At 44.8% G+C, this 27,685-nt stretch overlaps 1 protein-coding gene across 2 annotated transcripts in view; it reads right to left on the reverse strand.

Moving 5' to 3' along the window:
• LOC130486764 (discoidin domain-containing receptor 2-like) overlaps positions 1–20,981 on the reverse strand; it is a 28,690-nt gene extending 7,709 nt beyond the window's left edge. The window contains exons 1-10 of one of the 2 annotated variants that reach the window (XM_056860058.1): positions 20,759–20,981; positions 15,193–15,345; positions 13,458–13,560; positions 11,805–12,033; positions 10,416–10,563; positions 9,860–9,965; positions 6,861–7,047; positions 4,877–5,123; positions 2,320–2,418; positions 1,359–1,519 (exon numbers count right to left, since the gene is read on the reverse strand). In XM_056860058.1, coding sequence (XP_056716036.1) covers positions 1,359–1,519; positions 2,320–2,418; positions 4,877–5,123; positions 6,861–7,047; positions 9,860–9,965; positions 10,416–10,563; positions 11,805–12,033; positions 13,458–13,560; positions 15,193–15,259 — 1,347 coding nt within the window. In that variant the 5' untranslated portion in view covers positions 15,260–15,345; positions 20,759–20,981. Of the gene's footprint in view, positions 1–1,358; positions 1,520–2,319; positions 2,422–4,876; positions 5,124–6,860; positions 7,048–9,859; positions 9,966–10,415; positions 10,564–11,804; positions 12,034–13,457; positions 13,561–15,192; positions 15,346–20,758 lie in introns of both variants that reach the window. The other variant, XM_056860057.1, reaches the window with a different exon arrangement.
• Between the last annotated feature and the right edge of the window lie 6,704 nt (positions 20,982–27,685).

The following is a 27,685-nucleotide window of genomic DNA, read 5'->3' on the forward strand; positions in this document are numbered from 1 at the left end:
GGAACATTAATAATTTGAGATATGCTGATGACACTACATTATTGGCAGAAAATAGTGAAGATTTGAAACGACTACTGCTGAAAGTTAAAAGAGAAAGTGCCAAAGTAGGACTACAGCTGAACATCAAGAAAACAAAAGTAATGACTGCAGGAGAATTACACAACTTTAAGGTTGTCAATGAGGAAATTGAAATTGTTCAAGACTTTCTATTCCTTGGCTCCACCATCAACCAAAAGGGAGACTGCAGCCAAGAAATCAGAAGGAGATTGAGACTGGGAAGGGCAGCCATGAAGGAGCTAGAAAGGATTTTGAAGTGTAAGGATGTGTCACTGGCCACCAAGATTAGATTAATTCATGCCATCGTATTCCCTACTACTATGTATGGGTGTGAAAGCTGGAAGAAAGCTGATAGGAAGAAAATAGATTCCTTTGAAATGTGGTGTTGGAGGAGAGTGTTACGGATTCCGTGGACTGCCAGAAAAACAAATCAATGGGTTATAGATCAAATCAAGCCTGAACTGACCCTAGAAGCTAAAATGACTAAACTGTGGCTATTGTATTTTGGTCACGTCATGAGACGACAAGAGTCACTGGAAAAGACAGTCATGCTAGGAAAAGTTGAGGGCAGCAGGAAAAGAGGAAGACCCAACAAGAGATGGATTGACTCAATAAAGCAAGCCACAGCCTTCAATTTGCAAGATCTGAGCAAGGCTGTCAAAGATAGGACATTTTGGAGGACTTTCATTCATAGGGTCGCCATGAGTCGGAAGCGACTTGACGGCACTTAACACACACACAAATATTTTATTCTGATTTAATACTCTGGCAGGGTTTCTAACAATGTGTTCATTTTAATTAATTTTGTGTTTTTATGATTTTGCCATTTTTTACTTTGGGAGCCATGCTACGTAGGTCACTGGAAAGGCCAACCATATACATTTTCTAAACAAATAGGATCTAAAAAGCAGCATGGTAATAAAAAAATATTTTAACCTATTTTGCACCATTGGCCTTATTTTATTGCCTGTTACTGGTGCGGCCCTTTTATTTCTTTTTAAAGTTTCACCAAAACTGCTTTTTGGTGGGTGCCCAGATCAAGTCACAGAAGTGGTGCAGGACCAAGAAACATTTAACCTTCTCCCTCTGGCCTCTTTATCCTGATCTAAGCTGCCACCCACACCTGCGCCCCCTTGGAGGACACATACAGGTACTAAACTTGATGAACTGGCTCCCAGGAATACCGAAGTACCCATCAATGGGGCCGATCCCTCTCCTTGTTGGAAGAGGGACAACAGAGCTTGGGACGGTGGAGCCTGAGGTTTCCCAAGTGAGCCAGCACGCTGCGGGACGCACATTACCGTCTCCAGCCGCTTCTGGGCGTACTGCCTCCACAGGATGGCGATGATGATAATGAGGAGAACCAAGATGATGGCCACAAGGCAGCCGACCAAGCTGGAGGTGCTCGATTCCTCAGTTTTGGGTGCGGTCCAGGGGCTCGTGGCAAACAATATGGTGGTCCCTGAATGGACAAGCAAAGATATCGTGATGCATTTCCTGCAGCCAAGCAGCGAGATGTTCCAGGAACAGAGTTACAGGATTTACAGTGCAGTCCTAGAGTCCCACCCTTCTAAGGCTGGTGACTTCAACAGACTTAGAAGGGTGTAACTCTGTTTAGAGCTGCACTGTTACATTTCCTTTGGATGAAGGAGTGCTTGGGACTTCCATCAGATGTCGCTTTACATAAAACCAGACTCATTCACATCCCCAAAACCCAACAACAGGAGTTTTGTGGCACCTTAAAGGATTACAGAATTATTGTGGTATTCTGCCACAGCATATCCATTAGTTGTTGAGGTTACCTCAAGACGGCTTTGGCCTTTTATGCAGGGACGTTTCACCGGAATCACCTCCACCGACTGCTTTGGGGTTTCCTTTTGATTATGCATGCCTTTTTGGATCTGCCTTTTCCAGATTCTGGCTGTCTTAGCCAGAATCTGGAAAATGCAGGCAAAACGCGGGGAGAGCAAGGCAACCACTGATAGGTGGAAAAGGCATGCCTAATTTAAAAAAAGGCCCGAAGCAGCTGGGGGGGGGGGTGACCACACAGAAACGTCTTTGCATAAAAGGCCTTTGTTTTTGATGCAGTAAGCTGACACAATTACCCCCTCTGGGATGCATTTCCCCCACTTCGCTGTCTTTTTTTTCTAAACTGAGAAGCCACAATTGATTTTGCTTGTCGGCATAGGGATGGTGCTCCCTTCCTTTGTCAGCAAGCTTGCTTACATTGCTTTGGCTGTGGCCACTGAGTCCCCTTCTTACCCCAAGTCCCCTCCGTCACATTGGGTTCCTCCGATAAGAACACTTCCATTGTTGTGCTTAAAGCCACAGTGACCACAGTGGGGTTGACAGCATCCATGTCTGCTAGAGAAACAAAAGAGTAATGTATCATTCGTGGCCTGGACATTCCGCACTGAGTGGAGCCAGGACAAGGCGGGCAAGACAGTGTAGCAGTCTCTGACATGATCATGGTATCTTATGAACATGTGCAGAATTAATTCCATATAGAGCTTAAACACATCATACACATACAGAGGTTTGTGTAATGTATAATGAAAGTCTGTGTCATGCTGACAGGCTAAGCTCTGTGTCGGGCTGACTGACTACTCTCAAGGTTAGCTCTATCAAAGCTAACTACTAAAGTTACTCTGGCTTTGTCCTTGAAGGGGCAGTGTAAAAGTCACCTTTCTGACTCAGCTGCCAGATGTCAGAATCTTAAATGGCCTTTTCAAGATATCTTAATATACTAAGAGTACATTAATAGCTGAAATTGTGCTTAAAATATAGCCTAAAGACATTATAGTTCTCTAAAGATAAGAGTAACAAGCTTTCTTGCCTTTTGTAATCTGCCCAAGGCTGTCAGTTACTAAAAGATGTTACAAGTGACAAATGTAAACAATAATTGTGTTTCATGAGTTATATAGTTAAACGTTGTGCTACAGATTTCTAAGTAGTCTCATTTAATGCGTATAGTCCTAACGAAGAGGATGGTATAGAAATTAAATATGTAATGTGATCATGTAACTCAGAAATAAGTATTTATACTTTAGGCACAGAGGACTGAAAGAAAAGGATGCCCATATTTGGACAACAAGATATCAGAAGACAGGAGAAGAAACCACTAAGCTCCTGGTTTTGGATAAGAAAGGGAAATAAAAGTACCCTTTCGAGGGCTAAGGAAGAGGAGAAAGGAACAATCTTCACTCTTAATGGGTCTAGAAATAGTATAAATACCAGCCACAGTCCAGCTTGCATTTTAGAATGCTATGACTGGCAGACTGCAGCTGTCTGATGTAGCACTTCTCCATCTCAAAAGGCTTGAGATGTAAAACATTGAAACTCTGATCCTTGCGTGGACAGAAGTTCTCAGATATCTTGAAATATCAAGATCTGGATATTTCAACATATCTTACTTACAGTCTTCTTGTGAGACTGCTCTATTCCTAGAAGAGGATAGAGACCCTTAGAATTCCTATTCTTTGAATGGGAATCTAAGTGCAGTGATCTTTCCATGTATTGGAACACTGAGAGTCCATCAGATTTATGGATTCTTACAGACTAAGCCTATTTGGCTTACCAATGCTAAGAAGCATCCTGAATACAGGGCTAATAGCTAGACCTCTGAGATTGTGTCAGAACGTCCTCTACTTAACAGAGGGACTTCTGAACCTCCTCAGAGCAAGAGACCAGAGAAGGGAAAGGAGATTCTCTGTACTCTGTGAGATATGCACAATGCACATACACAGATTGGCACAGTCAAAGAGACTGTAAATAGCTTTAAGCTAACACATAGTATTTATATATTCAGCATTGCTGTCTAAAACTAGAAAGAGCATGCATAGCATGTACATACAAAATACCTGATCTTAATGATGATCAGTTAAGAATATTAATAGAAGTCTTTAAAGGACTCCAGGTGACACAGATGACACAGCAAGGTATAGTGTGTCTTCTGTACAGAAATGTTATGATGTTTTTAATGATTTAAGTTAGGATGTTTCTAACCAAATCTTTCTCCAAAGAATTAACCATATTTTGACAGGATTTCTGTAACCTTATATTCTGAATGAAGGTGCATTGCACTAAGGATACTTTATGAATATATTCTGACTAAGATACTCCTTTATGGAGGCATAGAGAATGTGAATGATTACTTGCTACATAAACATGTTTAAGACTAATGATGTCTATCCTTATATGATATTTTAAGGCTTTGCAACCAAAAAGCATATATTGTATAATGTAAATAAATGTGTTTTTTATATATACTTCTACTCTTGTCCATTATTATAAATTTATTGGCGTGTTCAAAAGATGTCCTAGAAGCAATAACAAGTTTCTAGGAACCGTTGATTCCGGTCTAGTGGTGTCTTGCTGAATAAGATAACTCCATTTCTCAGTAAATGGTACATTCTAAGAGTGTAGGCACTTAACGGCCCGAACCGCGACAACAGGGTCACCCAAAGGCAATACCTCTGTCTCCAAAGGACTGCCAATGGGAAGGTCTATGGCTATAATTTCTACACTGTATCTTGAGAGAACTGTTAGCATGCTTTGATAAATTAAATTTAATTACAGGTTCTTTTTCATTTAACCATCCTGTACAGAAGAGATTGCCTGCTGCAGCTCTCTTCTGCCTTTGCCTAATCAACTTCTACTGGGGAATTTTTTTTCTGCCATCTCTCAGCACTGGGTGTAACCACGTAATTCAATCCCTGCCAATGCAAAAGCCACAGCAAAACCATCAGCTCACGGGAGAAGGTTCCCATCACATCCCTGCATGAATCACTGCTCTGAGAATTTGCTTCCTTCTGCTCACCTGATTGGAAGGAGATTTCACTGATCATCATCCAGGTGTCAGCAAAGTAAAAGTGGCAGAGGATGGCTTTGCCCACACGTTGGTTGAGGGGGACAGTCACAAACCGTGCACTGGGATTTTTATCATCCAGGACAGTGTCCACACCCACGGGCTCAGACTCCCACTCTGCAATCAACCGCAGCTTGAAGAAGCACTCCACCCTCTGGAAGATCTTCACCCCCTTGGAAAACATGTTATTGCAGTGGACCTGAAAGGGGAAAGGAGAGGGAGAAACATACAGTGGCGGTTCTCTGTGCTCTTCCACTTGAAGAAAAGGCAGGCATGAGAAATCAGCCATCATTAACCAGGGCCTTTTCTGTAGTTGCACCCCACCTATGAATCTGAAAGGGGAAAGGAGGGGGAGAAAGATACAGTGGCTGTTCTCTGTGCTCTTCCATGTGCAGAAAAGGCAGGCATGAGAAACCAGCCATTGTTAACCAGGGGCTTTTCTGTAGTTGCACCCCACCTAGCAATACATGAAGCTACCATATAACAAGAAAGACATTGTTCAATCTAGTTCAGCACTGTCCCCTCTGACTGCCAGCAGCTTCTCAGGGTCTCAGGCAGAGAAGGGTTTTTCGATGAATGAGCCAATCAAGCCCTACTGGGCTTGTTTCTTTTTCATCTGATATACTGCCATCGTATTTGGTTCACTTAATTTTCACAGTGGTGGCTAATGAATCTGTTTCTTTTACACTACTTGTATAAATGCCATGAGTGCAGAAATCATTTTAATGCACTTTGCAATGTTAACAGCAAAAACAATATATTCACATGTGGAAAGAGAACAAGATGTGAAAATAAAAATTCACAGGTTCATTTTTCCCTTGTGAGAAATGAAATCAAAACTGGGATAACTGAATCAGATACTGGAATACTTTCAAAGTCTGGTCTTGCCCCATGTCTTTGCCAACATCTCCTATCTTAGACCGTTCAACTGGTGATTCTAGGGACTAAACTGGGATGTTCACCATGCAAAGCAGCTGCTCTGCCTCAAGCAACAGCCCCCTCCCTAAATCTGAACACAGCCGCCTTAAATTGAGTCAGACCATGGTCCATCTTACCCAGTGTTGCATATTCTGATTGGCAGCAGTTCTCCAGGGTCTTGGAGAGGGTCTTCACCAACATGGGCTACCGTGACATCTGGAGATGCCAGGGATCCAACCTGGGAACTTTTATATGCAAAGCAGGTGTTTGAACCATCCTCAATTATACTTTATGCAACTCCCTCCTGAGGGATGTTTGCCTTGCCCTATCCTTGGCATCTTTTAGGCAATGAATGGAGCCCATCCCATTCATTCAAGCCTTTGGCAATGAATTTATTTATAACATACTTCTGTGTGTGTAAATCACGAGTTTCGTAATTTTTGTGCTGCTCTTCCGAATATCAGAAATGCCACTCAAAAAAAGTTGTAAACAGCTATATTTGCGTGTTGTAAAAGTTGTAAACAGTCACACAAAACCCTGAACTAGAAAGAAAATCCATGTCATACATTTTTAATAGGGCCAATCAGAATGACCCAAAATATTCTTATATATCTATACACACCCACCCCCTACAAAATAATAATCTAGATTAAAGTGATAATCACAAAGTCAACTGTGAAAAATTACAACTAGAGAAACTTTATATATATTCACACACATACACACAAATATACATAAATTGCTCTGTAGATGTTTTTGAGAGCAATCATGAGCAGGTTTACTCAAGTCTATTCAATGAGGCTTACTCCCAGGAAAGTATTCTTCAGGTTGCAATCCTAAACAGAGTTATCGCCTTCTAAACTCATTGGCTTCAATGGGTGTTAACTCTGTTTAGGATTACACTGCTAGTTTCCTATTGTGAGCTGCCTCAAATGCCTACGGGGGGCGGGGAGCAGAAAGGCAGCCTACATGCTCCTTAATTAATCCACGAAGGGCTGCTGACCTGCAAAGGCTTTACCTTCATGGAGGTGAAGTTCCTCTGTCGGTCAAACTGGAACTCCATCTCCACAGCGCCGCCTGGGAAACTGTCGTTCCTCCAGCCGACATAGTCATAGCCCGGCCACACACGGTACTGGTGGCTCTTCGTGAAATCATCCAGGCCCAGAACTCCATCCGTCAGCTGCCCCAAACCACTATGCAAAATCCTGGGGAGAGACCTTTAACAGTTACATACTGCCAAGAAGCATCCCTACATGGAGGCCTGGTATTCACGATAACATTTCCAAGGCAATAGGAGCACTGTTCACAGGGCTGGTCTGTGTGTACGTCTTTCCCACTGGGCAATTCTGAGCGCAGCCATGCATCTGCAGGAGTTTTTTAAAAATTATTTTTCACTGATGTGTTTTGCTTGGATGGGGGGTGTTTTATGTCCAAGTGGAAGCGCAAGTGTTCTGGCGAGTGATCTGCTCAGCCATCACGTTCCCAATGAGGCACAGTGCCACCAGGTTGTTCTATTGCTGTCTCTGTATTTTTCATGCGTTGTTGACAGGAACGCTGTTTCCAGACACCGCTTAGTGTGGAGGTGCTTGGCATACATTTTGCTTATAATACTAATGTAATGCCCAGATATAAGGGCTGGTATAAAATACTATGTACTCATATGCACACACATGGAAGCTTTGGGGAAGTTGGCATCCGGGAGCCATGAACCAACAAATCATGCTCTCTGTGCCTGGTACTGCCAGTCACCAGTAGAGAAAGCTGTCTCTGAATTACCTCTATCCTTAGGAATGTGTTTTCTACTTCCTAACTCAGGAGATCAAGCATTCGCTCAGTGAACGCCTTTGGGCAATATCTATAGGCTATGCTAATTAGAGTGAAGTAGACACCTAATGTGCATTGGTGCTTTTGTGTATCAATCTGCTTGTCAGCAGCCATGGGCCTGCCCCATTCGAATGCATAAATGATACTGACTTTCCTTTGTTCTCTGGTGAGTAACCCTGCATCTTATCTGTGGTTATTTCACCCCAGGTCTGTGTTTAGCTAAATAAAGAACTGTTGCTTTTAACTTAACCTCCTCCTTGTTGTCTATCATTGGACTCTATAAGACAACCAGGCACTTCACTAAGTAGACTAATGGGTCTGTAATTGGCCGGGTTGTCTCTCTTGCCCTTCTTAAAGAAGGGTATCACAATAGCCCTGCCCCAATCCTTTGGTATATGCCCAGTCCTGTCTATGTAATGAAGAGGGAGGTCAAGAGAGGAGCCCACCCTTTGTTTTTCTTCAGAAGCTCAGGTGGAATAAAGTTGGCGCCTGGAGCTTTCCCTCCTCTGAGTAATTAGGGAGTCTATCTCCCCTACAGAGACCATAGGGGGCCATAGAGGTAAGTCCTCAATCTTCTTCAAATAGAGTGCCTGAGGGGAGTCCTTGAACATATTCTGGAAATAAAATTCCCAGGCAGCTGGAAAGACATGGGAGCTTAAAGGAGTTTATTCCTTAGCTGAATGTCTGGATATCAGCTTCCAAAACTAGGAGGAATTCCTCTCCTTTGCCGCCCGAATAAGGTTCTTCCATGTGGTTGACAGGAACGCTGTTCCCAGACACCGCACTGCAATTTGCATGATGGGGTACTACTCTAAGCCACTCCCACCTTCCACAAACAATTCACATAGGAAAAAGAGAATGGGAGATCCATGTCAAATCAATATGCCACTCAAATAACTATGCCATACAAAGAGACAGTGGGTGCAGTGACCACATAATTCTCTGCATGATTACCAAATGTGAGTACCAGGCCTCAGAACTGTTGTTTGAGGGTGAAGATTTGACTCCCTTTGTTGTGCCGACCTAACTACACGCATACCCACAGAAGCTGCTTGTCAGTGCCCCCCCCCTTTCCTTCAGCAAGTAGGCACACACACACATGCCAAAGGCTGGAATCTTTCCTCTCACATAAGGGAACAGCCTTCCTCCCACCTATTCCTCCTTTAAGTTTCGCTTCACCCTGCAAGGGAACAATAGAGTTCTATTCATTAATGTAGCAAAGCTCACGCAGGCGCTGTAGAAACTAATGACATTGCATTGACAAGCTAACATCGAATGTAATTGGAATGTCAAATGTCTATAAAACCTCTTGCATTGCCCCTCCTTCTGTGTGACAGGATTGCAGAGCTCATTGTCTGTGTCCTGGATCACCCAGTTATGATTCCTTGGCCAATAAAGCAAGCTGTAAGCTCAAAACCAGCCTCCTGCCCTCATTACTCCATTGGACTCTACGTTAATGGGGGGGCACATCACCTTCTTCCCCATGCTACTCCAGGCCCCTTTCCTTTTTTTTAATTGAAATTTTTTAATAAACAAAAAAAAACACAAGTATAAACAATAACAGAAAAATTACACTAAAATAAAAAAGAGATTATACAATTGATATTATATAAAAAGTAAAAATGAAAATGAAAATAATAAAAAGTCCCCTACCCCCCTTTGTGCTATGTGCCTACCCAGGCCCCTTTCCTGAATGTTTAATTTTCATGAAGAGAAAATAAGTCTCTAGCCCTTTAAGGGTTAAGGCACACAAGACACAAGAAAGATCACAGTGGATTCTTCACCAATTATATCATACTTCAGTTGGGCAGCCCACCTCTAACATTTTTTTTCAAATGCTGCATTAACTTACATCTTTTTTATGTAAAAAAAAAAAAACCAAAAAAGAACAGCAAAACTGCTCTGAGGATTGGCAGAGTTAAGGTGTCTGAGTAACATCTAGAGTGCTAACCAACCCACTTTGCAGAATCTTCCCCCCCCCCCCCAGACCTAAACACTGGTAAGAAAATGGCATGGACATGGACACGGGGAGAGCACTTCCAAACTGGCCCTATTATCCTGCAAATATTGTGTCTGCAATATCTGTGTGTGTAATCTAAATATCTGAGTGGAATTGGCACACTCTAAGTACCATTATAGACTAACAAGTGAGGTGAGATGTCTCTTCTCCGCTCCTCCCCAGGCCCCTCTTACTTGCGTTCTTGGTAACCATCGTAGGTTGAGTCATTCAGGTAAACAATGGGGTAACCAGGAGCTGCAATCATGCCTCCCTCCGGCATGGTGTAGGACTCCAAGCCATCTGGAAAAGGAGATTTAGGTGTCAGCAAGAAGATCCCAGTCCTTCTGCTCATATGAGCCACTGGGCAAGAAGCAGCCAAGGATGGGGCCAGATTCTTCTTTCCATCTCTTCTGTCTCTGTGCTACCAGTGGACTCCAGGCCCATGTTAGGAGACATGGATTAGATGAAGGTGGTGCCACCCAGATGTGCAGTCAAGGTAGGAAGCAAGCAGGCTTTCAAGCAAGTCAGGAAGACTGAGTAACCTGGCAGCAGATGGATCTGTACCCAAGCTATGAATTGTTCAGGCTGAGGACCTTATGTGATCTCTGCTGAACTATTAGCTGCAATACCACCCACCCACCCACCCCCGGCCATCTGTAGTAGTGGTGCTAGCAGCTCCTTCCTCCAGCAAGCTGCTATGCACCACAGAGAGGAAAGGAGCCCATCTTCTGCTGCCCTGTGAATTCTTACCAAACCAAACGCAGCCATAGAGCTCCACTCTCATGCAGACGGTCATGGGCTGCTCGGTCACGGGGATCACTCGGATGTAGCGGGCGATGACAGGTGGGCGCAGATCTTTCAGAACAACGTCGTAAGTGTCAATGTTTCCTTGAATCACCTAGAACACAGAAGACATTGCTAGATTCTGCCCAGTTGAAATTTGGTTAACTGTTAATAAAGACGTACGGCCTGCCCAGCTGGTTCAGTATCTGACGAAGAGAGCTTGTACCCCAAAATTTTTGTTGGTCTTTAAGGTGCCAGTGGACTTGAAACTAGTTGACCAGTAAAGCTGTAAGTCTTCTTAGGTCTTTTACCCATGGCCACAACAGGCGTGTCATTACCTAATCCCAGATCCCAAAGATTTTGGACAACGGTAATTTCTGCAAGGACCAACATTTCAAAGGTAGACCTGTCAAGAAATTACTTTAGGGCACCTAGTCAAGTCTTTTCCTAGCCTCTGTTTTGCCATTTTCCAAAGGCAACAAGTATCAGATGGCTGTACCCTTCTTGTAAAGAAACAGTCTTTATCTCTGAGCATTACCTCTCCCTCAGCCTGCTTTGAGATTAAGGAAGAGGGCTTCCTTCCCATATCAGGTGACAGAACACCTATGTAGACCCAACGTGCAGCAGCATCTCACTTGTTCAAAATTAAACACAACCCATAGAAAGCATTTTGACAACACAAATCAAAGAGTCTTTTGAAACATTAAAAAAAATTACACCTTACTGTGGTACTCGCATACCACTGATAAGCCTTGGACACATGAAGCTGCCTTATACTGAATCAGACCCTCGGTCCATCGAAGTCAGTATTGTCTCCTCAGACCAGCAGCGGCTCTCCAGGGTCTCAGGCAGAGGTCTTTTGCATCACCTACTTGCCTAGTCCCTTTAACTGGAGATGCTGGGGATTGAACCTGGGGCCTTCTGCATGCCAAGCAGATGCTCTACCACTGAGCCACAGCCCCTCCCCTTATGCCGATAATCTGTCCTGTTTATTGTCATCTCTGATAATCAGTCAAACAAACGGGTCTGATTAAATCCTTCAGAAGCACAAATGATTAATCTAAGCTTAGCCTCTATCCTATTATAGAAGATGTAACACAGATTTGAAAATAACCACTTGCCTTTGCCTACAGCAAGTTGGATGATCGCCTCCAGATGAGTAGGCACAGAAGGTAGTGGGGGGGACTAGAAAAGTTTGTTCCTTTCTACTGTCAGGCTGTTGATATCCCAGAAACTACTCACATTAGTACACTGCAGGCAGGCAAGCTGCTAAAATTGTCATGCAAACAAGTAACTTTTGTGGCCTTGTTTGCAATGCTTTCTTCTTCAAAGATGTTTCAATTATTTCTCACCCACCTGCTTGTTCTGACGGTCCTTCCAAGACAGCCAGCGCTCCCCGTTGCGGCTATAGTTGATCCGGTAAGCACGGGCAAATTCCTTCCCAGTTGCTCGTGCGTGCCGCCCCTGCGTTCCCACTAGCGTGATGAAGTAGAGTTTATGCAGATCTATCTGGAGAAACTGTACGTCCTCTGGTTGCAGGAGGCCAGCCGGACACCAGGCCCCATCACCTTCCTCCCTTAGCAACCTGAGTGATACAAAGAGAGAGAGGCAAACAAAGGTAAAAAAACCAACACCCCAAAGATCAGATGTGGAAGGAAACAGAGAAGAAAATACAAAACCTCTCTGAATGTGGAACTTTATAAAGACTATGATCGTTTATGCATGGATACTTTCACTCACGTTTGCCCCCGGTCTGCTTGGTTGCTCCTTGGAGTTATGCATGAGTTTTCCATCCATTAGAGAGGACCTCACTGCCAGCCCTCACAGATCCCGGGACTTCCCGTTCCTCTGTTAACCCAATTCTTCCATCTCCCCTGAGCTCAGCCAGAGTGAAATCCCCATGCATAAGGCATAGCACGGGATAAGGAAGCTTGGTTTCTCTCACAGCCAATTACAAAGCAGTGTGTAAAGAGGCGGGGATTCAAATGCTTCCTGCTTCCTGGGAGCTCTTTCTGAGCAGATGAAAGGCTTTTTAAAACCGAGGCTTGGATTTCTCCCCCTCCCCCTTTCAGATCACTCCATTTTTTGTTTTTTGTTCTTAAAATGCTTTTTAATGCAGCAATTGGGTTTGGGGGGGGATTTTCTCAAACAGTAAGCTCTACAAAGTAAGCCAATTACAAAGCAGTATTTAAAGGGGCGGGACTTGATTTGAGCTTGGAGACTGCTAGTGCATAGATTCCCAACAGGAAAGTGTGGGTCCAGCCAGCAATGAACCTCAGGTAAAACTCCCATGGATAAACGACCTATATAATTAACAGGCATCTTCCTTATCCTGAGTCACAAAACTGGTCCATCATGCTCAGTATTGCCTGTTCCTAACCAGGATTATAGCCAGACTTTCTTGCTAAGTGGGTCCACTGTTTTTTTCTTGCAGGGCTTCAGAAAAATGACTGGAAAATCAGCAACATCACCAGAACTATCAGAAATGTCCACAACCCCTTCACAAATTCAGAAGCTTTTACTTGCTCAATGAAGACTTTCCTTAAAACAGAAAGAACTTTCTCAAGTTGTCTTATCTAAGCCCCCTGCCAAGTTCTCAGTCATAGCAAAGAATCCCTGCCGCGGGGATCGTGGGGGCTGGTGACGTATTTCAAAGAATACAGCCAATTACAAAGCAGTATTTGTGCAGGCAGGGGAGGGACTCACATATGTGCAGACATAGGTACCTTTTTCACTATCTGTTACTAGATCTATCACTAGAGTACATGCGCAACCCCACCCAAAAAAAACCACCAAAAAAGGGGGTGGATCCGGCACTGCACATTTTCACTGCTGATGCATAAGTACTCCGGGAATTTCTTTGGGGGGGGGGGAACACCTGTGCATAGTATTTTGAGAATTCAGTTGCAAAAACTGTGCATAAAGAGAGTGGCAAATCCAACACAAATTCCCCATGCACAGAAGGCCTACTTCTTTTTAGATCTAAGTCCCACAGCTGCGCCTGCTTACCGTGCATACTGTGGTCCTGTAGAGTCATACCACTGGCTGGAAGCTGTGATATCCTCATCTCGGATTGTCCCTTCGTGCATCCCCAAAGGGTATCGACATATTGCTGAAGAAAGGAGGGACAACACAATATTTATATCAGCATACAGACAGCCGACCAATTATACAAAGCACTTATGAGAACCAACACACCCCATTTTCTATTCCCCAGGTGCAGTTTTCATTTTTCCTGTTCTCAGAACTGGTTTGATGTTAACTTTGGGACCAGCAATTCCTGAACTTGCTATCCCCCTCCCCTCATGTACAACACATACATACACTTACTGTATATTGCAAATAAACAGGTCTTTGCCCTAAGCCCCATGGACCAAACAACTGCTCTGCTGAATAAAGAAATGTGATTGGAGCCTTGCCAAGGGGCATTTCTTTCACTTATTTCCCCTCTGTGGAATGGCCACAGGATGCCAACTACTGTTGCTGGTGCCATGTGGGCATGCCTCCAACATCGAGGCCTCAGGGGTCTTGGGGCTGCCCAGTTCTAATTGCCAACAGTGACCGTTTTTAACTTAGTATTGCGGTTGGGTATGCCCTCCCCCCGCCCCAGGATTTCTGTGTCATGAGACCCTCTTGCCTGAGAGTGCCCAGAAACAAGTTAAATAAATCACCTGCGATTTTTTCCCTTTTTTAATTGCCCATACTGCTGCTATTCATTTTGGTTACTAATTGCTGGTAATATTCATTATTAACTTTGAGTTGTGATTGGATGTGGAGTTTTTCATCAAGATTTTGTGTCATGAAACCCCCTTACCCTACATCGCATCCCAGAGTAAGTATGCCCACATAACTTCTTGCAGATAGTTTCTCAAAAACAAACCCTGGCTCAACGTATTTGCCTATGTGGTGGGTCTGTAGAAGATCTCCCCCATTATGTTTTGGCCTGCCCTTTTTACATTGAACCCTGATATAAGTTTTTGGCAAACATTCTATTTGCATTACAATCATTATCTGATGCTGATAAATTAACTTATTTGTTATCAGATCTGGATCCCTATATTTCCCCAAGAATGGCACTTTATGGCCTGGCGGCCAAGAAAATTAGAATATAAATTGTGGAAAGCTGGATAGAATTGTTCGGGTGCATTTTTTAAAAATGATATTGGTTTTAAAATAGTTGTTATATTGCTTTTATATTGTAATGGCCTATAGTCTTATACAATAAATCTGACTACTACTACAGAGTAAGTCAAATAAATGATAAAATAAAAATGTTACCCAGAGAATCTGGAAATGAAGCACAAAGAAATTCACTAGGAATGGAGCACAGTTACGTCTTCCCAGCACTTAACACTCTTGGCTTTTCACCAATAACAAGCACTTCTTGTATCTCCAAAGGTAGTCTGCAGGCTACACCAGGCCTGTTGGGTTTCTCCAAATAGCCCCCCTGCCCAAGCTTCTGCTTAGATCTCTCTGTGTACCAGTGCTATGTTTCTTCACAGCCCTGCACATGCCCAGTGAAAAAGGATATCCGCTGCTTGTAAACAACCATATTTGCTTTTAAAAGGTAGCCATTTTTTCCTTGAGCATGCACACTTTGGTAAAAAACAGCACAGGAGTTAGAACAGGGCAGCAGGCAGCTACAAGGACTACCAAATACATAGGAAAAACCGCTGGGCATTGGGGCATAAAACCAGAGTGAGCATCTACCCAACAATTTAATGGTGCATTAGTAGCCTCCTACCAGGGTTCACTTCTGAGCTGGAGCAACAGGAAAAGCCAACCAGCAGTAGGAATAGCAAACAGAGCATCCTTGGAGATGTGGGAAGAGTTTCCCCACAGCCCGTGGGTCAGTTGGGCGGTGCTCTCTGGAGGTCAGTTGGTGCCATTCAAAGGTCTGAAAGAGGCAGAGATAAAAATCATTGGTTTGGAGAGAATTCCAGGTTAAGTAAGTCTGTGTGGTTTCATAAGGTTAAAAAAAAAGGCTGTCCAGAAATTATTCTAGCAAACTCACAAAATTTAGGGGCAAACTAGAGAAGACACTAAAAGATCTACAAATCAGTACACCTGGTACATTTTTTCTTGGGAAATAAGAGCTTGGCCGGGGAGGCAGTTAACCCATACCAACAATATTTTAACAAGGAGCCTAAGACAACAATTGTACAATAAGTACACATTAAAAAAAGGTGACACTAAAAGCAAAGACTAACAATATTAAAGGAATGGTTGCTGGAGACCAAGATCAAGATAATTCATACTATCACATTCTCCATTACTACGCATGGATGAAAAGTTGGACAGTGAAGAAAGGTGGCAGGAAGATAATTGATTCATCTGAAATATGTTGTTGGGTGAGAGTTCTATGGATACCATGGACTGCCAAAAAGACAGATAAGCGGGCTCTAGATCAAATCAAGCCTGAATTCTCTCTAGAAGCTAAAAAAAACCCTCAACTGAGGCTATCGTACTTTGGTCACGTCATGAGAAGACAAGACTCACTGGGAAATAAAGTAATACTAGGGAAAGTTAAAAGGAGTAGGAAAAGAAAAAGACCCAACATGAGACAGATTGACTTAATACAGGAAGAAGAAGAGTTGGTTTTTATACCCCACTTTTCTCTAACTTAAGGAGTCTCAAAGCAGATTACAATCACAACCCCTTCCTTTCCCCACAACAAGCACCTTGTGAGGTAGGTGGAGCTGAGAGAGTTCTGAGGGAGCTGTGACTAGCCCAAGGTCACCCAGCAGGCTTCATGTGAAGGAGTGGGGAATCAAACCCAGTTCACCAAATTAGAGTTCGCCACTCTTAACCACTGCACCACACAGGCCTCAAGTTTGCAAATTGCTAGACCTGAAAAAGGTCTAATAATAAGACATTCTGGAGGTCATTAATTCATAGGGTGGCCATAAGTCAGAAGCGACTTGGTGGCACATAACACACACAATAACTAATAGAATGCACTGGTTCCTTTTGAATGACTATAGGAATGCATTGACTTTGCTTTATGCTTCCACAATCAGCTGCAGAAAACCAGTGCATTCTTATCATCATTTTCTATCATTCGCTTTAGCATAACCCCTAAAATAGAGATCGTCTTTGGTAAAAAGGAATGATTGGAACATATACAGGTGAGCACTGAGGAGTCCCTCGAAGTATCTCTTTAAACAATATGGATGCACTTGATTCCAGTCTAGAGCCATTTTAAAAATCAGAGTATACTGGGGGAAATGTAGCTGGCTAGTTTCTCTCTCTCCTTCCCAAATGCACGCATCTTACTGCAATTACTGCATTACAATTACATATACAACTCTCCCCTCTAAACCTCTCCCCTCTGCATGAGCACAGGGTGACAGCAAAAGAGGCAAAGCCCCCGGCCTGTGACCTGATGGAGAGACAGGAAAGCGTTAAACTCTCCTTGCTGGGGCGGGGCGGATCCAGTTGCTAATTGCTAACAGCTGGCAGCATCCATACTTTTTTTTTAAAAAAAAGTCCTGTTACACTCATTGGAGGAACAAAAACTTTGCCTTGGCCTGGAGAGCCATCTATGCTGAAAAAGAGGCGGTGGGATGGGAGGGAAGGAAGGAGCCAAAACAGCTGGCTTCAACCTTGGGTCGAAAGCACCCACAATCGACCCTTTTGATGCCAGGCAAATGCACAGGATTCCTGCCATCCTCCTCCAAGACGAGTTCTCCACAGAAAGGAGGAAATGCATTGCTGAGGCCCTGCAGCATCTGTCAGCCTTCTGCTCCCAACTCCAAAGCCTTTTGTTAGCTGACAAGATCTCCTCCCGACCAGCTCCTGCCCCTCTTCCTGTCTTTCACATTTTTGCAGTCTGTCTGAAAGGCCGTTGTCCTTTCTGCTCTCCCATTTTTATCCCTGCTGGATAGTAGGGTTGCCAACCTCCAGATAGTTTATATAACAAAAGCCTGGAGGAAGGATAGAATAGGATAAAACAATGGCAGTAATAAATAAATCACAGTGGGTAGCCGTGTTAGTCTGTTTGCAGTAGTCAAAAAGGGCAAGAGTCCAGTAGCACCTTAAAGACTAACAAAAATATTTTCTGGTAGGGTATGAGCTTTCGTGAGCCACAGCTCACTTCTTCAGATATATGTATCTGAAGAAGTGAGCTGTGGCTCACGAAAGCTCATACCCTACCAGAAAATATTTTTGTTAGTCTTTAAGGTGCTACTGGACTCTTGCCCTTTTTGACTACAGTAATAAATAAAATTATTGCACATTTGTGTATAATCACACTCTTTAGGGCACTTTCACACATGCCGAATAATGCACTTTCAATCCACTTTCAATGCACTTTGCAGATGGATTTTACTGTGTGAAGTGGCAAAATCCACTTGCAAACGATCGTTAAAGTGCATTGATAGTGGATTGAAAGTGCATTATTTGGCATGTGTGAAAGTGCCCTTCTCTCACATAACCTTGGGTCAAGCTGCTACTACTATGGATGTGAGGGCGATCTGGCTGCGACATCTGTCAACCCATTGATCACCAGGGTTGATTCGGCCGATCTGGCTGGCTAGGAGGGTGTTCCCTACCTCCCTCACCGTTCCATGTGCGTCCCCTCCCGAAGCTGTGTGCTTGGTGGAAGAGGACGACCATCCCAGATAGACGGAGTGTACCGTTCTTCGGTCAAGGGTATACGATAGTTGCGCTCCCCTGCTAGAACCTCCAAACAAGAACAAGCTGCTACTACAGTGGGATCCAACTCCCTGCAGTTGAATCTGACATTGGAAACATCCAAACCACTAGGTCCTCCCCCAAGTATAAAATGTCCAAACCCCTCCTTCCCTCAAGCTGCATAATATTTAGTCCTTGCATCAGGCTTAGGGTTGCCAACCTCCAGGTACTAGCTGGAGATCTCCTGCTATTACAACTGATCTCCAGCCGATAGAGATCAGTTCACCTGGAGAAAGTGGCTGCTTTGGCAATTGGACTCTATGGCACTGAAGTCCCTCCCCTCTCTAAACCCCACCCTCCTCAAGGTCTGCCCCAAAAACTTCCCACCAGTGGCAAAGAGGGACCTGGCAACCCTAAATTCATGTTCTATACTTGATTGCTGGGATAGTCCAACATGATGAAGCTAACATGCAAGCTCTAGAAACAACGAACGTTGGGTATTAGAGCAGCTAATTTCAGGAACACTTACAAAGTCTATACTTTGGTAAAGAGTGCATTGCCCAGCTTCCATGCCCAGGTATCTAGTTGGCCATCTACCCGGATTGTTCAAGATCGTTTAACAGGATAAAGATTGCAAAATTTGTGGGATCTAGTGTTCAGACAGGAAGTCACACTAACAACTAGTGTTGCCAACCTCCACACAGTGGCTGGAGATCTCCCACTATTACAACTGATCTCCAGGAGATACAGATCAGTTCCCCTGGAGAAAATGGCCACTTTGACAATTGGACTCTATGGCACTGAAGTCCCTTCCCTCTCCAAACCCCACACTCCTCAGGCCCCACCTCCAAAATCTCATGTATTTCCCAACCCGGAGCTGGCAGCCCTACTAACAACGTATACATAAACCAAGGGTGAGAAAACCGTTATAGTTCAATTATATATGGGGTATACATAGGGTTGCCAGGTCCTTCTTCGCCACTGGCGGGAGGTTTTTGGGGCATAGCCTGAAGAGGGTGGGGTTTGGGGAGGGGAGGGACTTCAATGCCATAGAGTCCAATTGCCAAAGCGGCCATTTTCTCCAAGTGAACTGATCTGTACTACCTGGAGGTTGGCAATCCTAGGTGTACATTTAGGCTGGAAGATGGGTAGGCTCTACCTCCAAAGCCATATGACCTCATCTCTCAAGGTCAGCCCTATCACAAGGCAGGTCTAGGCGGCCTGCAGATTTCGGAGTTTATTTATTTAGTTAGTTCATTTATAGCCCACCTTTCTTGCTGAGGCTCAAGGTGGATGCCATTAAGGGTAGGGAACTGTCAAACCGTTAACTGATGGTTTTATTTTTACTGCTGCGAGAGATCCCAGTTTGGTTTTCTGCCTCAAGCACTAAAACTGATGCAAAAGGTCATGGCTCCCAAGAGGATTCAGAAAGGAACGGAAACTGTCATTACCCCCACCATCTATTCCGGGGTGGCATTTCCCAAAAGACAGGCAAGGAAACAAAGTTATTCATGTCACCCCTTCCAAAACCTGAGGGAGGAAGGAAATACATCTTCCTTCTCCTCCCATAATTGTGTTGCCAGGTCCCTCTTCGCCACGGGTGGGAGGTTTGGGGGGCGGAGCCTGAGGAGGGCGGGGTTTGGGGAGGGGAGGGACTTCAACGCCGTAGAGTCCAAATGCCAAAGCGGCCGTTTTCTCCAGGTGAACCTGATCTCTATCGGCTGGAGATCAGTTGTAACAGCGGGAGATCTCCAGCTAGTACCTGGGGGTTAAGCAACCAAAATTAACACCCCTGTACTATTACCACAGGTTAGGAAGTAAGCACAGGAACGGCTGAAATAAATACAAGTAGCTCTATGATAAACAAGATATATTAAAGTGCATAAGGTGACTATGATAAACAAGGTATATTAAAGTGCATAAGGTGACTGTCACCTTATGCACTTTAATATATCTTGTTTAATATAGAGCTACTTGTATTTATTTCAGCAGTATCTAGGGGTTGGCAACCCTAATTGTACCCATTGTCTAGGGGTGTATGATGGTGTCTGTTTTGCAACAGGCCCTTCCTAGCCAGCTTCCTGAGTCATTCTGTCTAAAGAAAGCAAGAATCACATCAGTTTTTTTGTCCGCACATGTACTATATATTTATTACCCATTTGTTGTGCCCTGTTGGCACATGTCTCACGTAGGATGCTTTCATCACGGCCGCACTGTAGAGGTTTGCTGAAAAGAATATAGGCGCATTTCCCCTTTGCGCGGACACTGTGCATTCCTGTGCATTTCCTCCGCACTCGGGACAATATTTTTGTACTTGAGAAAGGCGGACCCCTTCCCTTCCCGGCTAGGGGCGAACCGAGCCAGAGCTGATGTCCTCTCCTTAAGCCACAAAGGAGGGAGAGGCGCCTGCAAGCCCCTTCTGGCCTCCCTCCTGCCCACGCCTGTTTCCTGTCGCCAGGACACCCCGTTGAGCCCCCTCCTGCACGGCAGTGGCAAGAAGGCGCGAGAAGCTAGGCCAGGCCCTATGGTTCGGAGAGGCCCCGGCCAGCTGCCAACATTGTCTTTGAGGAAAGAAAGAAAGAAACAGGCTTACACATGCGCCCGCGCTCACCCCAAAAAAAATGAGGACCGCAAGAAAAGTGCAAAGAGGGAAGCCCTGGAAAGAAAGGCCCTACCTGCCCAGCCTAGCCTCTCCGCCACCTCCACCATGGCGATCCCAGCCTCTCTACCGCCATGGATCCAGCTGTGCTCAGTTTCCCAACATCCCTTCCCTTCACAAGCAACTTTTCCAGCAGCAGCAGCAGATCAAACTTGCCGAAACTCCTCCTCTGCTCCTTCCCTCCACACAGGCCCTGGAGACTCCCTTGCTTTTGTCACTACCGCTCCTATGGCAACCCCTGACGGAGGCCATGGAAAAGAGCAGATTTTTTTTTTGAGGCAGAGCCGCTGTCTCCTTCGCCTCCCCCCTCCTTCCTTTCTTCGTCCCCTCCCCTCCAGCCCTTGCTCCAGCCCACCCCCCCTGGCAAGGAGCGGCTTCTCTCGCACTAGGGCCAGGCCTGTCTGGACAGAGGCCAGGCATTGCATGCAAAGGAGGCGAACCACAACACAAAAGCAGCTTCGGCAAACAGGGGCCGTGGAGCAGAACCCAGGCCCTGTCCCCCACCCACCCCCAGCCACCGCACTCTTCCCACACACTGGGAAGCCGGGCCCGGTTTGCTCTCCAAACAGAGCCCAATTGAGTTTTTTGAACCTCACTAGCTGCAAGAATTATATACATGGCCTAGCAAAACCAAGGATGGCTTGTACAGGCATTTTGAACCTCACTAGCTGCAAGAATCATATATATGGCCCAGCAAAACCAAGGATGGCTTGTACAGGCATTTTGAACCTCACTAGCTGCAAGAATCATATATATGGCCCAGCAAAACCAAGGATGGCTTGTACAGGCATTTTGAACCTCACTAGCTGCAAGAATCATATATATGGTCCGGCAAAACCAAGGATGGCTTGTACAGGCATTTTGAACCTCACTAGCTGCAAGAATCATATATATGGCCCGGCAAAACCAAGGATGGCTTGTACAGGCATTTTGAACCTCACTAGCTGCAAGAATTATATATATGGCCCGGCAAAACCAAGGATGGCTTGTACAGGCATTTTGAACCTCACTAGCTGCAAGAATCATATATATGGCCCGGCAAAACCAAGGATGGCTTGTACAGGCATTTTGAACCTCACTAGCTGCAAGAATCATATATATGGCCCGGCAAAACCAAGGATGGCTTGTACAGGCATTTTGAACCTCACTAGCTGCAAGAATTATATATATGGCCCGGCAAAACCAAGGATGGCTTGTACAGGCATTTTGAACCTCACTAGCTACAAGAATTATATATATGGCCCGGCAAAACCAAGGATGGCTTGTACAGGCATTTTGAACCTCACTAGCTACAAGAATCATATATATGGCCCGGCAAAACCAAGGATGGCTTGTACAGGCATTTTGAACCTCACTAGCTGCAAGAATCATATATATGGCCCAGCAAAACCAAGGATGGCTTGTACAGGCATTTTGAACCTCACTAGCTGCAAGAATCATATATATGGCCCAGCAAAACCAAGGATGGCTTGTACAGGCATTTTGAACCTCACTAGCTGCAAGAATCATATATATGGCCCAGCAAAACCAAGGATGGCTTGTACAGGCATTTTGAACCTCACTAGCTGCAAGAATCATATATATGGCCCGGCAAAACCAAGGATGGCTTGTACAGGCATTTTGAACCTCACTAGCTGCAAGAATTATATATATGGCCCGGCAAAACCAAGGATGGCTTGTACAGGCATTTTGAACCTCACTAGCTGCAAGAATCATATATATGGCCCGGCAAAACCAAGGATGGCTTGTACAGGCATTTTGAACCTCACTAGCTGCAAGAATTATATATATGGCCCGGCAAAACCAAGGATGGCTTGTACAGGCATTTTGAACCTCACTAGCTGCAAGAATCATATATATGGCCCAGCAAAACCAAGGATGGCTTGTACAGGCATTTTGAACCTCACTAGCTGCAAGAATCATATATATGGTCCGGCAAAACCAAGGATGGCTTGTACAGGCATTTTGAACCTCACTAGCTGCAAGAATCATATATATGGCCCGGCAAAACCAAGGATGGCTTGTACAGGCATTTTGAACCTCACTAGCTGCAAGAATTATATATATGGCCCGGCAAAACCAAGGATGGCTTGTACAGGCATTTTGAACCTCACTAGCTGCAAGAATCATATATATGGCCCGGCAAAACCAAGGATGGCTTGTACAGGCATTTTGAACCTCACTAGCTGCAAGAATCATATATATGGCCCGGCAAAACCAAGGATGGCTTGTACAGGCATTTTGAACCTCACTAGCTGCAAGAATTATATATATGGCCCGGCAAAACCAAGGATGGCTTGTACAGGCATTTTGAACCTCACTAGCTACAAGAATTATATATATGGCCCGGCAAAACCAAGGATGGCTTGTACAGGCATTTTGAACCTCACTAGCTACAAGAATCATATATATGGCCCGGCAAAACCAAGGATGGCTTGTACAGGCATTTTGAACCTCACTAGCTGCAAGAATCATATATATGGCCCAGCAAAACCAAGGATGGCTTGTACAGGCATTTTGAACCTCACTAGCTGCAAGAATCATATATATGGCCCAGCAAAACCAAGGATGGCTTGTACAGGCATTTTGAACCTCACTAGCTGCAAGAATCATATATATGGCCCGGCAAAACCAAGGATGGCTTGTACAGGCATTTTGAACCTCACTAGCTGCAAGAATCATATATATGGCCCGGCAAAACCAAGGATGGCTTGTACAGGCATTTTGAACCTCACTAGCTGCAAGAATTATATATATGGCCCGGCAAAACCAAGGATGGCTTGTACAGGCATTTTGAACCTCACTAGCTACAAGAATTATATATATGGCCCGGCAAAACCAAGGATGGCTTGTACAGGCATTTTGAACCTCACTAGCTACAAGAATCATATATATGGCCCGGCAAAACCAAGGATGGCTTGTACAGGCATTTTGAACCTCACTAGCTACAAGAATCATATATATGGCCCAGCAAAACCAAGGATGGCTTGTACAGGCATTTTGAACCTCACTAGCTGCAAGAATCATATATATGGCCCGGCAAAACCAAGGATGGCTTGTACAGGCATTTTGAACCTCACTAGCTGCAAGAATTATATATATGGCCCGGCAAAACCAAGGATGGCTTGTACAGGCATTTTGAACCTCACTAGATGCAAGAATTATATATATGGCCCAGCAAAACCAAGGATGGCTTGTACAGGTATTTTGAACCTCACTAGCTACAAGAATTATATATATGGCCCGGCAAAACCAAGGATGGCTTGTACAGGCATTTTGAACCTCACTAGCTACAAGAATCATATATATGGCCCGGCAAAACCAAGGATGGCTTGTACAGGCATTTTGAACCTCACTAGCTACAAGAATCATATATATGGCCCAGCAAAACCAAGGATGGCTTGTACAGGCATTTTGAACCTCACTAGCTGCAAGAATCATATATATGGCCCAGCAAAACCAAGGATGGCTTGTACAGGCATTTTGAACCTCACTAGCTGCAAGAATCATATATATGGCCTGGCAAAACCAAGGACGGCTTGTACAGGCATTTTGAACCTCACTAGCTGCATGAATCATATATATGGCCCGGCAAAACCAAGGATGGCTTGTACAGGCATTTTGAACCTCACTAGCTACAAGAATCATATATATGGCCCGGCAAAACCAAGGATGGCTTGTACAGGCATTTTGAACCTCACTAGCTGCAAGAATCATATATATGGCCCGGCAAAACCAAGGATGGCTTGTACAGGCATTTTGAACCTCACTAGCTACAAGAATTATATATATGGCCCGGCAAAACCAAGGATGGCTTGTACAGGCATTTTGAACCTCACTAGCTACAAGAATTATATATATGGCCCGGCAAAACCAAGGATGGCTTGTACAGGCATTTTGAACCTCACTAGATGCAAGAATTATATATATGGCCCAGCAAAACCAAGGATGGCTTGTACAGGCATTGGTCCATAGAAGTGCAGAGTGTCTATCACATGCATTCCCCAGTACATGTATTAAGAGCTACCATAGTTAGAGACTTGGCTATTGTAAGTGTGTAACATTTGAATGTTTCTTAAGGGGCAGGCCAATTCAGAGGCTGTCCATCTTCCAGGTCCAAGTGATTGCTGTATGTACAGTATGTACAGAGCAGCCCATCTTCCAGGTCCAAGTGATTGCTGTATGTACAGTCTGGTCCCCCCACACATAGTCAGATTGGCTAGTGAATTAGTGTTGACATGCTTTGTCTTCTGCTTGGGGTTGTCCACTCTGGATTGGGAAATTCCTGGAGATTCTAGGACAGAACCTGTGGAGGGAGGAATTTGGGGAAGGGAGGCAGCTATCATGAATTAGCCTGCTGAGGCTTCCTTGGAAAAAAGAGGACCTCAAAGCAGAGGAAGGCAGTGGAACAGAGCGGCGGCAGCAGGCTGAGCAACCACAGGCAGAAGGGGCCTCCCCATGTCTTAGGGTCGCCAGGTCCCTCTTCTCCACCGGTGGGAGGTTTTTGAGGCAGAGCCTGAGGAGGGCGGAGTTTGGGGAAGGGAGGGACTTCAATGCAGTAGAGTCCAATTGCCAAAGAGGCCATTTTCTCCCAGTGAACTGATCAGTTGTAATAGCAAGAAATCTCCAGCTAGTACCTGGAGGTTGGCAACCCTACCGTGTCTACAGCAACCAAGTGCAGGGGACAACTGTGCCTAGGGTTGCCAGCTCCAGATTGGGAAATACCTAGAGATTTTGGGGGTGGAGCCTGAGGAGGGTGGGGTTTGGGGAGGGGAGGCACTTCAATGTCACAGAGTCCAATTGCCAAAGCAGCCATTTTCTCCAGGTGAACTGATCTCTACCGACTGGAGATCAGTAATAGCAGGAGATCTGCAGCTAGTACCTGGAGGTTGGCAACCCTTACTGTGCCAAAAGTTCAGCTTTAGGCAGAGCCACCAAAAAGCCCTTCAGAGGTGCTAGAGCAGAGACGCAAAAGACTCAGGGCACAGCTACAAGATCAGAGAAGAAGTTCCAGACTACAAGCTCAGCAAAGGACACTCCCAGATGACTGTAATGAGGCTAACAAGCTTCACCAGGCAGAGAATGATGAGTCAGGATAAAGCGGAGCAGCTGATCCACTTCAGGACTATTTAAGCAGGCCATTGTGGCTGATTCATTATAGGAACAACTTTGTATTGATGGTGAACTCTGGCTGCCTCTGAAACTGTGTGACTATAAGCCTGGATTTAGGATTGCAAACCTCCAGGTGGTTGCTGGAGATCGCTTGCTATTACAACTGATCTCCAGGCGATAGAAATAAGTTCCTCTGGCAAAAATGGCTGTTTTGACTATTGTTCCTCCCCTCTCCAAACCCCTTCCTCCTCAGGCTCCATCCCTAAATTCTCCAGCTATTTACCAACAGGGAGCCTGCAACCCTACCCAGTCCGGACCCTGATCCCTCGTTTGGATTACGCTTTGGGTACTGCTGCTTGAAACCTGCCCCTAGAGACAACCCGACATTCGACTTGGGCTGCTCCTGACCATGCCTCACACCTCTGGCCCTCAGACCTACCACTGTACAGGACAGGAGCTCAGCAGGGATGTGATGCCACACAGTCCATGTTCCATAGCCACCATTTTCTCCAGGGGAAATTATTTTTGGAGTCTGGAGATCAGTTGTAATTTGGGAATATCTCCAGGACCCACCTGGAGATTGCCAACCATAGTTCTGCTACAGCATGAGGAATTCTACACATTATGCAGCAGCAGAGTTTGCCATTGACTTGAACATTCACCAGTAGGGTTGCCAGGTCCTTCTTAGCCACCTGCAGAAGGTTTTTTGGGTGGAGCCTTAGGAGGGAAGGGAGGGACTTCAATGCCATTGAGTCCAATTGCCAAGGTGGCCATTTTCTCCAGGTGAGCTGATCTCTATCGGCTGGAGATCAGTTGTAATAGCAGGAGATCTCCTGCTAGTACCTGGAGGTTGATTACCAATAAACCAGCAGCAAAACAAAAACAGGTATGGTAAATATGCTCTATTAGTTACTCACATATAGCATAATAAAATTATACATCTTGTTACAGATTACAAATTTCAAATTACAAATTGTAATATAAGATGTATAACTTTATTATGCTATATGTGAGTAACTAACAATAGAGCATATTTACCATACCTGTTTTTGTTCGGCAACTCTGCTGATTTATTTGTAATCAACACACTATACAGCAGGCTAACTAGTGTATACAGTACCGGGAGGTTGGCAACCCTATTCACCAGGGAGCAGCAGTTCATTTTGGCTGAGAGTAAATACCAGAGGAGTGTTTAACTTCTTCTTGAAGCACTTCACAGTTTCTCAGCAACTCAAATCCTGTGCAAAAGGTCACCTATCAGAAAGCTGGGATTGGCCCTGTTGAGCTTATACTGAATTGTAAACGTAGATGTGAAATATGTGTTCCTCCTTGCAATGCACCAGATCACCATCCTCAGGCCATTTATTCCAGGACAGTTTATCCACTGTCAATGGAATTACTGCGGATTCACAATTTACGCCACTCAGCTTGCAAGTTTCACCCTTTGGGAGTGTGACTCTGGGACAGGCATCCCAAAGAACAGCCATTCTGATTACATCAACTGACCTTTTCCTTTTGAGTGTACAAACTGGCCAGCAGCAAGCTTTAGTGAGCCAGTTCTTATATAAACATGGTGCGTGGGGAGGGTGAGAAATGGGAGTAACCAATTTTCAATGCACACAAGCTCCCAAGCCCTTGTTTCTCCCCTCCTGGACACAAAGGAGAACAGGAACTGGGAGCAGACTGTCCCCATTTTCTGGTCCCTATCCCTGGCAAATCACTGTTTCTGTTTCAGAAGATGCTTGGGGGGTGTCATGCTTCGGGATTTAGTTCCTCCCCACCAGTTGGGAGGAATGCATCTTGTTTTTACTACACAAATAGCTCAATGTCT

This window comes from Euleptes europaea, chromosome 14 (assembly GCF_029931775.1).
Source record: "Euleptes europaea isolate rEulEur1 chromosome 14, rEulEur1.hap1, whole genome shotgun sequence".
Classification (NCBI taxonomy): Eukaryota; Metazoa; Chordata; class Lepidosauria; order Squamata; family Sphaerodactylidae; genus Euleptes; species Euleptes europaea.